The sequence below is a fragment of the Chiloscyllium punctatum genome, chromosome 38, assembly GCF_047496795.1.
Source record: "Chiloscyllium punctatum isolate Juve2018m chromosome 38, sChiPun1.3, whole genome shotgun sequence".
In the NCBI taxonomy this organism is placed as follows: Eukaryota; Metazoa; Chordata; class Chondrichthyes; order Orectolobiformes; family Hemiscylliidae; genus Chiloscyllium; species Chiloscyllium punctatum.
Window position 1 is genome coordinate 56,239,770 of NC_092776.1, and position 14,477 is coordinate 56,254,246.

A 14,477-nucleotide genomic window follows, 5' to 3' on the forward strand; every position below is an offset into this window, starting at 1 on the left:
ATGATGTCTTTCTGTATAGTCCCTATCATTTAAATTTGACAATTGAATAAGCCAAAAAAATGTAAATATTACCATTAGTCAATTGCAAAGTTACGGATTACAGCATGCTAAATGTTCCATAGCTTTTGGGCAGAAACTTAGTCCATGACACTTTGTTCAAACCTTGTATATTTAATCGCCCTTAACTGATGTCAGGTTACTCAGGATTGACCGTAATACAAACATGTTCAATAAATAAATAGGCCCTCATTAATGTTGAATTATCTTGTGTATTAATCCACTCTGAGTGCTGTGGGTTTTTTCTGTGTACTATAATAGCAGACATGACTGCTTGAGGAAAGCCATGGGGTGCGGCTCTGATATTGACCTCTTGAACAAAACTAATGAACTGCCGAGATGAGCCAGACACAATTCCCCCCAAGCTTCCAAAGTCTATGGCAGGTTTGCTAAAAAAGTGTGAAGAGCTGTACATTGAATAGCATTAGAGATACAACCCAAATAGGAAAAAGAAAAGTGTGAGTGTAAGGATCAAGAAGTCCAGGAGTCAGATTTCCACTGATGCTAGACTGCACATAGAGACATACTCATAAAAGTATTAACGTTTCAGGTTGAGTGACCCTTCAGAACCGCAGTTGGCTGAAGCACTTTAAAAGTCTGGTTTGATCTCTCAGAGAAGGTAATCTTGCCCAACATTGCTCATCTATGCACATGGAAAGCTGATTCTGAGAGAACCCAGATGCACAGCTGTGAATAGAAAATGTGCTCCTTGAAGGCTACTGTTCCCAGGATATTCCTAATTGTGGCAACTGGAACTTTCTGTATGTAAATTGGATAAATCAAATTAGCCTTCATTTGATTGATAGAAAGCTGAGGAAAGAAAGGCATCAACCTAAAAGGTTAACTTCTCTTTCTCCTTCAGATGCTGCCAAACCTGCTAAACATTTTCAGCATTTTCTCGTCCTTTCAAAAATTTCCATTCTGGTTTGCTGCAGTTTGCTTCTTGATGACACCAAGAAATGTGCTCTGCTAATGCCTGGAAAATTACAAAACACTTACTATTTTAGAGAAGTTAACTGCAACTCAAACAAGACAGCTTAATCATAGAGATTGACAGCATAAAAAAAGGTCCTTCAGCCCATCATATTAACGCCAGTCCAAAACAATCACCTATCTTATTTAATTCCATTTTCCAGCACTTGGTCCCTAGCCTTATATGCCTTGGCATTACAAGTGCACACCTAAAGACTTCTTAAGTGTTATGAGGGTTTCTGCCTTTACCATCCTTTTGGGCAGTGAGTTCCAGATTCCCACCAGCCTCTGGATAAGAACATTTTTCCTCACATGTCCTCTAAACCTGCTGCCATCCTTACCTTAAATCTATGGCTGCTAATCATAGAAAAGTCTCTTCCTCTCTACCCTATCTATGCTCCCCTCCCATTATTTCAGAGGTACGTGATGGCCTAGTGGTTTACTGCTAGACTATAATCCAGACACTCAGCTAATGTTCTGGGGACCTGGGTTCAAATCCCACCATGACAGAAGGGGAAATTTGAATTTGAATTCAATTTTAAAAATTTGGATTTAAGAGTCTATTGATGATCATGAAACCACTATTGATTGTCATAAAGACCCGTTTGGCTCGCTTCAGGGAAGGAAATCTGCAATCCTCACCTGATCTGGCCTACATGTGACTCCAGGTCCACAGCAATGTAGTTGACTCTCAACTGCCCTCTGAAATGGCTTGGCAAGCCACTCAGTTCTATTAAACACTATAGAGTCCCATAAAAAAGAAACAAAACCAGAAGGACCATCTGTCATTGACCTAGGCACTGGAAAAGACAATGACAAAAACAGCCATGTCGATCCTGCAAAGGCCTCCTTACTCACAATGTCAAAATTAGGAGAGCTATCTCATGGACTAGTCAACCAACAGCCTGACACAGTCGTACTCATGGAATCATACCTTACAGACAATGTCCCAGACATTACCATTTCCATCCCTGGATATGTCCTGTCCCACTGGCAAGATGGACCCAGCAGAGCTGAAGGCAGAGTGGTATACAATTGAGTTGCCCTAGAAGTCCTCAACATTAACTTTGGATCCCATGAAGACTCATGGCTTCAGGTTACACGTGGGCAAAGAAACCTCCTGCTGATTGCCATGTACTGTTATCCCCTGGCTGATGAATCAGTACTCCTCCATGTTGAACAATACTTGCAGGAGGAACTGAGGTTGGCAAGGGTACAAAATATATTCTGCATGGGGGATTTCATTGTGGGTCAACCAGTGGGCAGCAGTGGCTCAAAAAGGCAGTGCACCATCATCTTCTCAAGGGCAAGAGGCGATAGGCAATAAAAACTGTAGCTGTGGCCCAACCAACATTTTATATATTTTAAAGACAACCTTCCTGTTCGGCTAATAAGGGCAAACATCCCACATGTTTCCTTAACTACTTTATCCACCAGTCTTGATACCTTAAGGGGCTGGTGTACATGCAGATTGAGACCTCTCTGATTCTCAATGCTTCCCAGGATCCTACCATTCATCATGTATCGCCTTGTCTTATTTGTCCTTACTTGTGTTACTGCAGAAATTTTTATTGAATGGTATGTCTGTATGGTCTCAAAGTAGAGAAAATTAGTCCCAATTCTAAACAACACTACTAGAACCCTCACTTATTTAGGCTGGAGAATTCAGCATCTGACTTTGTAACAGGAGTTTAAATCAGGGCAGATACACTGTGTACTGTGCTATTTAGTTTCTTGAATAATTATGTGCTCTAGTCTTGTTAAAAATAGCACTTAACCAGTCAACTATATAATGAGAAATTCACCATTTTTTATTAATATTTGCTTTTTATTTTCATTACTAACAAATGGGAAACAGACGTTGTCAATGAACAGCACTCACAGATGCTCAAGTACAATTTGTTGGCACAGATGACAAGATGTTTCTCAATGACTCAGATTTATTTCTGAAGTTCAGTGGTTAACTAGTACACAATATTTTCCATGACTAAACACTACATTTGTTACTCTTCAGTGTGCGGGACTTTCCACTTTGTTTCTTTATAAATTATAGACACTTCGTGCTAGAATTGAATTGAAAACATGTGGGGAAGGGAGCGGGGGAGGTTGGTGGGGAGAATGTGTAAATTTAACCTACGTCCTTTGGTAGGAATGCAGGCGGAGAAGGATTTAGAGCTGCCTGCTCATTTCAATGATTTGTGTTCAGTCAGCGTTTTGGTGCTCACTTGCTGCATGCCAATTACAGCTGCACATTAACAAGGCTAGGTAAATTAGATGATTAAGAAGGTCAATGGGATACTTTCCCTTATTAGCCAAGAAATAAAATAATCTCTCATGCAATCACACACTTACTATAAAGATTCCCTAATGCTTTTTTGCAGTGTGTGGACCATCGAGGTCCCTGCACAGCAGGACTTCCGAAACCATCAACATGTCAGCACGCTGATCTCACTAAGGATCTGTTTGGCATTAACTTGTTCATTGATGTTCAGTTGGTTGTGCCAGAGCCATGTAACTCCTGACCTTGTTACAGCTTGGTTCAAACATGGGCAGAGTTGCAGAGATGAAGTGTAAGTGACAACTCTTTGAAACAGAAGCAGGAGTAGGCAATTCAGTTTTTTTGAGCCTGCTCCATCATTCAGTATGATCATGGACAATCATGCAACTTAGTACCTTGTTCTCACTTTCTTTCCATATCCTTTGATCCCCTTAGCCCAAAGAGATAACTCTAACTCCTTCTTGAAACAATCAATGATTTGACTTCACCTGCTTTCTGTGGAAGAAAATTCCACAGGCTCATCACTCACTGGGTGAAGAAATTTATCATCTCAGTCCTAAATGTCCAACCCCATATCCTTACAATGTGAGCTTGGGAACATCCTTCCTGCGTTTACCTTGTCTGGATCTGTTGGAATTTTACAGGTTTGAATGAGATCACAGTTCTTTCTTCTGTACTCTAGTGAATATAGTACCAACCAATCCAGTTTCTTTTCATATGGCAATCCTGCCTTCCCATGAATTATAACTTCCTCCATAGCCAGAATATCGTTCCTCAAACTGCATACAATAGTGCAGCTGTGGTCTCTCCAAGGCCTGGTACAATTGCAGCAAGAAATCCCTGCTCTTGTCCTCAAATTTTTCACTATGAAGGCCAACATACCACTTGCCTTCTTTACCAGTTGCTGCACCTCGTGTTTACTTTCAGCAGCTGGTCTACAAGGATATCCAGGTTCATTTCACCTCTCCCTTTCCCAACCTATTGCCATTCAGAAAATAATATGCCTTCCTATTTTTGCTATCATCTATTCACAATATATTTCATCTGCCATGCATTTGCCCACTTGCTGAATCCATACTGAAGCATCACTGCATTCTTTTCACAGTTCACCTATTATCTTGACATCAAGGACACATATGATCAAGTGTGGCAGCTAGATGTGAAGCCTTGCAAAATCGGAGTCAATGGAAATCAGGGGAAAAACTCTCAGCTGGGTGCAATAATACCTGGCACAAAAGAAGATGATTGTGGTTATTGAAAGTCAGTAATTGCAGATTCAGGACATTCTGCTGCATTCTTCAAGGTACTGAACTGGGCCTGACCATCTTTGGCTGATTCATCAACAACTTTCTCTCCATCATTAGGCAGAATTGACAATGTTTGCTGAAAGTTGCTCAATGTTCAGCACCATTCACGACTCCTCAGATAGTGAAGTAATCCGTGACTAAATGCAGCAAGACTTGGATAACATCTAGGCTTGGCTTGAAAAGTGGTAACTAATACTTGTGCCTTGCAAGTATCAAGCAATCACAATCTGTAGAAAGACAGAAGCTAATCATCACCCTTTTACATTCAATGGTGTTACCATCACTGGAACCTCCACTATCAATATCCTGGTGTTATCATTGATCAGATTCTGAAATGGGCTGGCCATATAAGTACATTGGCTACAAAGAGCAGATCAGAGGCTAGGAATCTTGGAGCAAATAACTCACTTTTTGTATCCCAAAGGCCTGTCCACATTTGACAAGGCAAAAGTCAGAGTGGAATGAAATACTCCCCGTTTGCCTGGATGAGTGTAGCTCCAACAACACTCAAGAAGCTTGACACCATCCAGGATAAAGGAGCCCGTTTGATCCGCTCCACAATGTTTTGAAGCAGGCCAGACCCCTCTAAACATTCTAAGAAGATAGCACGGACCCTAACCTTTTTAGTAGGTTTTAGGCAGGTATTCCAGAAGTGATGCAGCTGGTCAAACCATAAGTAAAGTAAAACACCAAATTTACATACCACCAAATGAAACACAAGCAAAACAGAATTTAGAATAACAACTAACACGATATCCTCATAACTTAACAAAGGAGCTGTTCCAATTTCCTGCAACATCCCCATAAACACACCCCTTGACAAAAAAAATATAAGTTCAAACACAGGTTCTTATAGGAAAGATGTTCAAAAGGGAGAGTCAGCCAGAAATATCTGTGAATCAGGGAACCTTTCTTCCCAGCAACTTTCTTTGACTAGCAACTTCAAACAGACTGCTTGCTAAAACCCAAACCAAATGAAAACCCTGAACTGGGACAACTGGTCACTCCTCTTTCTTGTACTAGTATTTTAAAAGCCATTTCCCTGATTGCCTTAGGCAGTATCTGTTTGGCACTAACAAGGTCCCTAAAAGCCAGACAAATCAGAACCTCTGTCATTTTCAAGCCCTCTTGAAAAAAACAAGGACAACATAACTTTGTTAAAGGAGCAGCATCACAACCACAAACATTCACTTCCTCCACCACAAACACTCAGTAGCAGCCGTGTGTACTATCTACAAGATGCACAGCAAAAATTCAATACCATTCCTCATACAGTTTTTTTACAAACCCACGACAACTTTCATCCAGAAATAACATGGATATTAAATACATGGTAATACCATCACCTGCAAGTTCCCCACCAGGTTACTCACGATCCTGACTTGGAAATACATCATTGTTCTTTCAGTGTTTGGGTCAAAATCCTGGGATTCCTTTGCATTATGGGTCTACCTACAGAATATGAACTACAGCAGTTCAAGAAGATAGCTCACTACCACCTTCTAAGAAATACAAAAAATGGACAACCAGGTTTAGAATGCATGTATGTAAGTGCAAAAAGGATGATGAACAAGGATAGAGAGCTGCAAAGTGAAATAGTCACGTTGGAATGTGATGTAATAACAATACAGGGAGGGTTGGGCCCTTAATATTCAAGGTTCAAAGTGTTTAGAGAAAAGGATGGGTATGAAAGAGGGTGTAGTGGTAGTTCTGATTAGGGATAAAATTGCAGTTTTAGAAACAGAGGATGCCCTGGAACAGAATTCATCTGAAGAGAGTTAAGAACCAAGAAATGGATTATCACCTTACTGGGGATATTCTACAGACTTACAAGTAGTAGGAAAGTGATGAAGGAGGAAATCTATACGAAAAGTCAAGAGATATGCAAAACTTGGATAAGAGTGATCTTTAGATAAGGCTTAGATTAGTAATCAAGGAGAACAAGGAACAGTCTTAAGTGGAACTTCTAAATTGGAACAGGGCTAATTTTAATAAAAGGAGATCTAGCCAGGGTAAAATAGAGCCAATAACGTACTCGAAAAACTAATAAAACACTCAATGATCCTTAAGCACTGTATATGTCAGGTAGGCTCATTCCAACTAGGATGAAAGGAAGTCAAAGGCAGGGCTTCCTTGGGTGGCAAGGGAGATAGAGGATACAATGAAACAAAGAAAGAAATTTTAAATGCATGTGAGATGATTTCTTCACGTGAAATTAATTTTATTTGATTTGATTATTATTGTCACATGTACTGAGATACAATGAAAAGTATTGTTTTGTATGCCATCCAGAGAAATCATACCTTACATAAGTACATCAGGGTAATGCAGTAGAACGTAGAAACAGTGTTACAGCTACTGAGAAAGTGCCGAGAAAGATCAACTTTAATATATGAGAGATCCGTTCATAAGTCTGGAACAACGGGGAAGAAGCTGTTCTTGAATCTGTTGGCACGTGTTTTCAAACTTTTGTATCTTCTGCTCCATTGAAGAGGGAGGAAGAGAGTATAAACGAGGTGGGAGGGGTTTTTGATTATGTTGACTGCTTTCGCGTGGCAGTGGGAAGTATAGACAGAGTCAATAGAAGGAAGGCTGGTTTTGGTGATAAAACTCTCTGTAATTTCTTGCAGTTATGGGCACACAGTTGCCATAGCAAGCTGTAACACATCCAAGTAGGATGCTTTCTATGGTGCATCCTTGAGAGGGAAATTGAAGAGTAAAATAAGGCTGGTAAAGAGACATTGTGAGAACAGAATCTCAGTCAACATAAAGAAACCCAAAATTCTTCTACTAGTATGCAAATAGAAGTAAACATTAAGAGGCAAGGTTGGTTCTATTATGGACTGAGGAGTGATAAAAATTTGAATGCTTAATAAGCACAGTATTTATTCAGGAACATTATTTGAAGCCGAGATGGTAGAGATTGTGTGAAGATTGTTAGGCGGGGGTCCAGGAAAGGTTGGCTATGCTCATAATGGATATGTCACCTGGCCGCCGACCCAACTAGTACCCCTCCACCAACACACTCATTCGATTGGCTGAACTGGCCGTTACCCTCAAAAACTTCTCTTTCGAATCCTCCCAATTCCTTCTGACCAAAGGGGTAGCCTAGGCACTCGCACAGGGCTCAGCCACCCCTGCCTCTGCCTCAGATACTTGGAACAGTCCATCTTCTGTAATTACACTGGCACTATTCCCCAGCTTTTCCTCCACTATATTTATGACTGTGTCGGCATCACATCGTGCTCCCACGAGGAGCTTGAACAGTTCATCAACTTCACTAGCAACTTCCACCTTGACCTCAAGTTCAACTGGACCATCTTGGACACCTCTGTCTCTCCCCTTCCTGGACCTCTCTGTCTTCATTTCTGATGATACTGACATCTACTTCAAACCCACTGACTCCCACATCTACCTGGACTACACCTCTTCCCACCCACCGACATAAAAATGCCTTTAATCCCAATTCCTCCACCTCCGCCGTATCTGCTCCCAGGAGGAGCAATTCCACTCCAGAACACCCGCCTATTTCAAGGATTGCAATTTTCCCTCCCATGTGGTTAACAATGCCCTTCAGCGCATCTCCTCCACTTCCTGAATCTCCGCCCTTGAACCCCACCCCTCCAACTGCAACTCCCTTGTTAGGTCCATGTCCCCCACCAACTCACCCTCCACTCCTGGCACCTTCCCTTGCCACCGCAAGAGGTGTAAAATCTGTGCCTACACCTCCCCCTCACTTTCATCCAAGGCTCCAAAGGATCCTTGCACATCCAGCAGAGATTTTCCTGCACATCCAAACACCACAGCTATTGTGTCCATTGCTCTCAATGTGGTTTCTGCTACACTGGGGAGACAGGATGCCAACTTGTGGAATGTTTCAGCGAACATCTCTGGGACATATGCAACAAACAACCCACCGCCCTGTGGCTGACCACTTCAATTCCCCCTCCCACTCCGCCAAGGATATGCAAGTCCTGGGCCTCCTCCACCACCAAATCCGAGACACCTGATACCTGGAGGAAGAATGCCTCATCTTCTGCCTTAGGACTTGACAACCACATTGTATCAATGTCGATTTCATCAGTTTTGTCATCTCCCCTCCCCCCATCTCATCCCAGATCTGACCGTCCAACTCAGCATCACCCTCTTGAACCATCCCACCCGTCCATCTTCCTTCCCACCTACCTGCTCCACCCTCCACTCTGACCTATCGCCATCACCTGCATCTAACTTATCGCCTTCCAAGCTATCTTCCTCTCCAGCCTCAGCCCTCTATTTATCGCTCAACGTCTCCCCTCCTCCAACATTCCTAAAGAAGGTCTTATGCTTGAAACGTCGACTCTCCTGCTCCTGGATTCTGCCTGACCTGCTGTGCTTTTCCAGCGCCACACTTTTCGACTCTGATGTCCCGCATCTGCAGTCCTCACTTTCTCCTAGTTTGATGGAAACATCAATACAGCGCTACAGGGATAGAGTAAGGAAATTGGACAGATGTGATGCTTCATACAGACTCAGAACAGACTTAAGAGCCAAACCAACTTCTTTTGTCCTGTAAATATCCTATAACAAGGATGAGAATTTTAAAAACATTACTAAACCAAAAAATCATTGTAGATAATCAGGCAGCATGGTGGCTCAGTGGTTAGCAGGCTCATAGCGGCAGTGACCCTGGTTCGATTCCAGCCTTGGGTGACTGTCTGTGTGGAGTTTGCATTCTTCCCATGTCTGCATGGGTTTCCTCCGGGTGCTCTGGTTTCCTCCCACAATTCAAAAATGTGCAGGTTAGGTGAATTGGTCATGCTAAATTGGCCATAGTGTTCAGGGACGTGTTGGTTAGGTGCATTAGTCAGGAGTAAATGTAGGGAAGGGGAATGAGTTTGGGTGTGTTACTCTTCAGAGGGTCAGTGTGGACTTGTTGGGCCTAATGGCCTGTTTCCACTCTGTCGGAATTCTATGAAAAACAGGTGTTGAGAGAATGGAACTTGGTGCAAATAAGGATACAGGAGTATGAATGAGTTGATGTTTATAGAGGGTTCAAGTAACAAAAGCAAGTAACGTTGATGATGATTTCAGCATCAGATTGTGTTGAGACAGGGACAGAAATAAGCAATATTATGGACATAATTATAAATACATAAATGATGTGTAATTCTTTTATCAGGCAGGGCTTGAAGGTCAGAATTACCAAATACCTAGGTTCCTGCTGCAATATCACAGATGGACTGTTGAATATGTTACAATTTCACTTATGATAAGACTTCGTCCTACTTCTAAGGGTAATTTCAACTAGAATAAATAACTGGCCAAAATCATTATAAGGGACTACGAATCAGAAAGTGGCAAAACAATATTGGTGATTTTATCTCCAATCTGTGGGCGCCATGGTGGCACAGTGGGCAGCACGGTGGCACAGTGGTTAGCACTGCTGCCTCACAGCGCCAGAGACTCGGGTTCAATTCCCACCTCAGGCGACTGACTGTGTGGAGTTTGCACATTCTCATCGTGTCTGCGTGGGTTTCCTCCGGGTGCTCCGGTTTCCTCCTACAGTCCAAAAATGTGCAGGTGAGGAGAATTGGCCATGCTAAATTGCCCGTAGTGTTCGGTGAAGGGGTAAAATGTAGGGAAATGGGTCTGGGTGGGTTGTGCTTCGGTGGGTCGGTGTGGACTTGTTGGGCCGAAGGGTCTGTTTCCACACTGTAAGTAATCTAATCTATTGGGAGTATGGGAATCAGTGAATTTATTCTGGACTCCTCATCCTGTCAGTTTCTTGCAGCTCATATTAGTATTTTCTGCTTCTGTAGGTTAGATAAGTATGAGTTTCAAACTGCTGTGCAATCCACTTTAGTCAATTCTAATGAATAATGATATTTCCTCCAAATCACATCTGAGATTTAAACTCCATTCTGGACTCATACTTAAATGCAATTCTAAGGAGGGAATGCTACACTGTTAAAGGTGGTCAATCTACAGATGAGGGATAAATTGAGTTACAATGATCCCCCTTGATGGATATAAACATTCCTACGATAGTCTTCCAGAAAGATCTGGGATGTTTACCCAATGGTTTGCTTAACATCTGGCAATTTATCTTATGGCTGTGTATGATTTCAACCATGTATGGAATCTTGCTGTGCAGAGTTTGGCACCTATGTCAATTGTTGTGTAAAATCACATCAAGGTTGCAGCATTGAAACATTCCATTGAACCAAACAATGCTGAGGTACTTGCTGCATTTCGACAAGTCAGGGTTACCCTTCGTTCCAATCCTTTCTCCCACATGGACTTGTTTAGCTTCCCCTTAAATGCACCCGTACTAATCACCGCAGCTCCTCTCGTGGTAGCCAAGTTATTCTTCTGAATTCCCCCCTGGACTGACTGGTATCCTGTCAATATTATACATTAAAGCTTTGGTCCCCTGCATCTCCACAAATTTAAAAGACCCCTGCTCAACTCTCTCTTTTCGAGCTCCAGGCCCGAGATCAGTCCACCCTTGATCTCAGTTCTGACCTTATCCTTGTAAATTCGCAAGACTTTTCTGCGCCGCCCTCCGCCAGCGGGTATTTCTCAGTCCTTTGCGGGAACACGGAGCCTGCAAGTTGAGTGGGAGGCCTCAGCGTCGCCGCGGTCTCAGGCCTCAGGCCTTCCGTTACCACGGCAACCGCGGCGGGATCTCGCGAGAGGCGGGGTGGGAGGTCAGCGAGGTCGCGACGTCACAGGGGCCCCCGTCGTCAGGCCTGGGGGCCGGCGGGGAGGAGGTTCAGCGCGGCCTTCCCCTCCGCTCGGCTCGCCCCGGCCTGCCTGCCTGCTGCCTGCATCCATGAGCGCGGCCCTGATGGTGGCGGCAGCCGGGCCGAGCTGAGGCCGGACCAGCCCAGCGACCGCCGCCCCCACTCTCCCCCCGCGCATTTTCCTGAATGCGGCCGTGTGGAGCAACAACCCAATGGACGTTATGGAAAGCCCTCTGAACCTGGTGAGTCAAGTTCACCGGGGCCGCTGGGCTCGAAGCTGAGCCCTGAGTCTGTGTGTGTCAGGTACAACTCCCCCGCCCTCCACATCCCCAGGTCCTGTAATGTCAGGGTGTTTACTTTCTTTCTAAATGTCCAAGATATAAAGAGAGGAACACCTGCATTTACATAGCACCTGTCATCGAAGTGCTGGGGCGAGGCAATCAAGTAGCTCCAAAGTTGTCACTGTTCTCTTTTAGGAAACGTGGCATTGCACGTAGCGGGTTCCCACAAACATTAATGCAATCACTTGTTTTCAGCGATGTGAAGGAGAAATCCTTTCGTTTCCAAAACACCACCATGGGTTTATTTGCAAGGGCCGGGCAGAACCTTGCTGTCTCGTTCTCTTCACGGTGTAGCATCCCCAATCCTGTCAGCTCGAGTTTCATCAACTTCTGGTGGGACTTGAACCCACAATCCTCCAACTCTCGGGCGAAAGCGTGACAACTGAGGCACCACTGACAAATAGTCGTAAATGGCAACAACTTTTCTTGACCGAGGTACGGTAGTAAATTGTGGCCGCACAATATTTTCATGGGTTATGTACCAAAAAATAACATGCTGACTTTTTTATTTACTCTTCTATAAAGAGAGTAAGGCAGGGTATTTGCCAACTGTTTTCCTTTGAGTCTAGTCTTTATTTAATTCAATGAGTTGCATAATCTTTGATCATGCTGAAATCTGTCTGGTTTGAAGTTTTAAAATCGGGGAAGGATGGTATGTGAGGGGAACATTCGGTCGCCTTACCATACGTCATAATGTATTGAAATGTCTGAAATTTTCCCACAAAGTGTAAGTTGTTTGAATTTCTTTAGAATGCAATCGTATGGAAATAGACACGTTAGTATAAATAATCAATCTTAAGGAAGGACCAAAATCTCAACATGTAGTTCTCATCTTGGGTATGAAAGTAAAAAATTGAAATCACATTGGCATCAAGCAGAGGATATTTTGCAAACTGAAATCAAAGAAGACTTTTAAAATTGTTTGATACTTATGACGTTAAAAACAATTCAAAGAAACAGTACAACCTTAACATGTTCAAAAGGTGATCCTTTCAAGTAGCATTGTAAAAGATCAAAGATTTGGATGTATCATGCCTAATGTCACTTATGCCTAAAGTTCTGTAATACTTTAGACTGTGTAATTGATTTGGGCACTGATTTATGTATGTCTCTGATTTGTAAATGCAGAGAAAAGCCATGAACTGAATGAAAAAGCTGCCTGATTGCTGAAGGAATTCTGAAACAATCCCCCAAACTGTACTTGTACAAATAGAAGAATTCATGGACAAGTGGGTCCACAACTTATGTAATTTTACTGCTTATTGATTATGCAAGTGCTTTATTTAGCAAAATTCACTAAAAGTTTAGTCTAAATTATGAATGCCCTTGGTCTAATGTGTTGCATGGAGTACCTAAATTTTGAAGATTGGCTGCAGGGATGGAATAAACTTCACTATTACAGATGGAGGAGACACATTAGGCGAGAAGAGCAAAGGAAGCAAATTGGTTCACCAGTTTGAGGAATGTTGCAGAACATGAGCCAAGAATTTTGAGCATTTTCTAAATAAACATGAGGATTCTGAAATCATTGGAAAATGGGCAGTCAGCAAAGATTGGAGAGAAGTTAGAGATGACTTGGAGTGAGACTTGAAAAAGTAATGCTGGATGAATTGAATGAAGGACAGTATAGGATATTTTCAAACAGGATGTTGCAGAAATTACCATTAAAGGCTCCGGTGATAGATGATATGGAGATGGAAATAGAAAGCTTGGAATTGATTCTGATCCCTTGAGTAGCAGGAGGAGAAACCTGGGGCTTTGATAGCAACATGTTGCTATGTGTTGAACTGGAGACTGTTCTAGCTCATCGATGAATATATATTAGTCAGAGGATGGCATGATGATAAGCATGGGATTAAGGATGATAGAGTAACCAAGCTGAGTGTAATTGACATACATATACAGATAACAGCTGTATTTCTACCAAAAGAAGTTGCACATAAAGTATTTTTCAAGCCATCAGAACATCTCCACAGGAGCTTATTACCATTAAAATATAGACAGGCAGGAAGGTTTAGAAATGATATTCTTAGACTTGGGAGCCTTGGCATCTGATTGATCAGGTGCCAGTGCTGGAGCATTTAAAATCATGGTAGCTCAAGTGGCCAGAATTGAAGAATTTTAGATATTCTGGGGGACTAAAGAAGAGGTCAGAGATAGGGAGGGGTAAGAATTAGCATTTCAGAAAAAGGGATTGGCTTAACTGGTCAGTGAGCATTCAGGTAATATGTGAATGAGTCATGCGCAGATTGGGACACAGCAGCAGAATTTTGGGTAACCACAAAATTTACAGCAAGTGCAACCTGGGAAGCTAACTAGGAATGTATTAGAGTAGTTGAATCTAAACAGTGGCATGGGCGAATTTTTCAGTAGCATGTGAGCTGAGGCAGGGACAGAGTCTAGTTATGAATTCAAGGTGGAAATAGATGGCCTGAGTGGCAGCACAGATATGAAGTTGGAAAATCATCTCAGAGTCACAAATGACACCAAGTTTTTAAAAGTTCAGTTCAGGCTCAGCAAGATGGATTTGGTGGTGAGGCAATGGAGTTCTTTCAGTCTTTCCAATATTTATTTGTGGAAAATTTCTGTCCGTCCAGTCTGGATGCTGAGCAGTCACTCAAATGATTTTAAAGCCTGTGGAGTCAGTGAGATGGGTGGTGGTGTGTAAAACGAGACTATGTATTCAAATCATATCATGGGACTGCTTTCTATGATTTTAGGATGTGAATATATGCTAATATTTATAGTACCTACATGTGCTGAAAGCATGTTGCTGTTGATAAATAATGGTCAG

At 42.5% G+C, this 14,477-nt stretch overlaps 2 protein-coding genes across 5 annotated transcripts in view; one reads left to right on the forward strand and one right to left on the reverse strand.

The window, feature by feature from the left end:
* Nucleotides 1–11,549, reverse strand: part of LOC140463642 (uncharacterized) — a 32,206-nt gene extending 20,657 nt beyond the window's left edge. For both annotated transcript variants that reach the window (XM_072557938.1, XM_072557935.1), the window contains exon 1: nt 11,122–11,549. The gene's annotated coding sequence lies outside the window, so the exon portion shown is untranslated. The remainder of the gene's footprint in view (nt 1–11,121) is intronic.
* Nucleotides 11,425–14,477, forward strand: part of nrbf2b (nuclear receptor binding factor 2b) — a 29,228-nt gene continuing 26,175 nt past the window's right edge. The window contains exons 1-2 of one of the 3 annotated variants that reach the window (XM_072557940.1): nt 11,425–11,584; nt 11,879–12,118. Coding sequence is in view for 1 of the 3 variants with exons in the window: in XM_072557939.1 (XP_072414040.1) it covers nt 11,555–11,584 (30 nt within the window). In the remaining 2 variants the exon portion in view is untranslated. Of the gene's footprint in view, nt 11,585–11,878; nt 12,119–12,811; nt 12,913–14,477 lie in introns of all 3 variants that reach the window. The other 2 variants (XM_072557941.1, XM_072557939.1) reach the window with 2 other exon arrangements.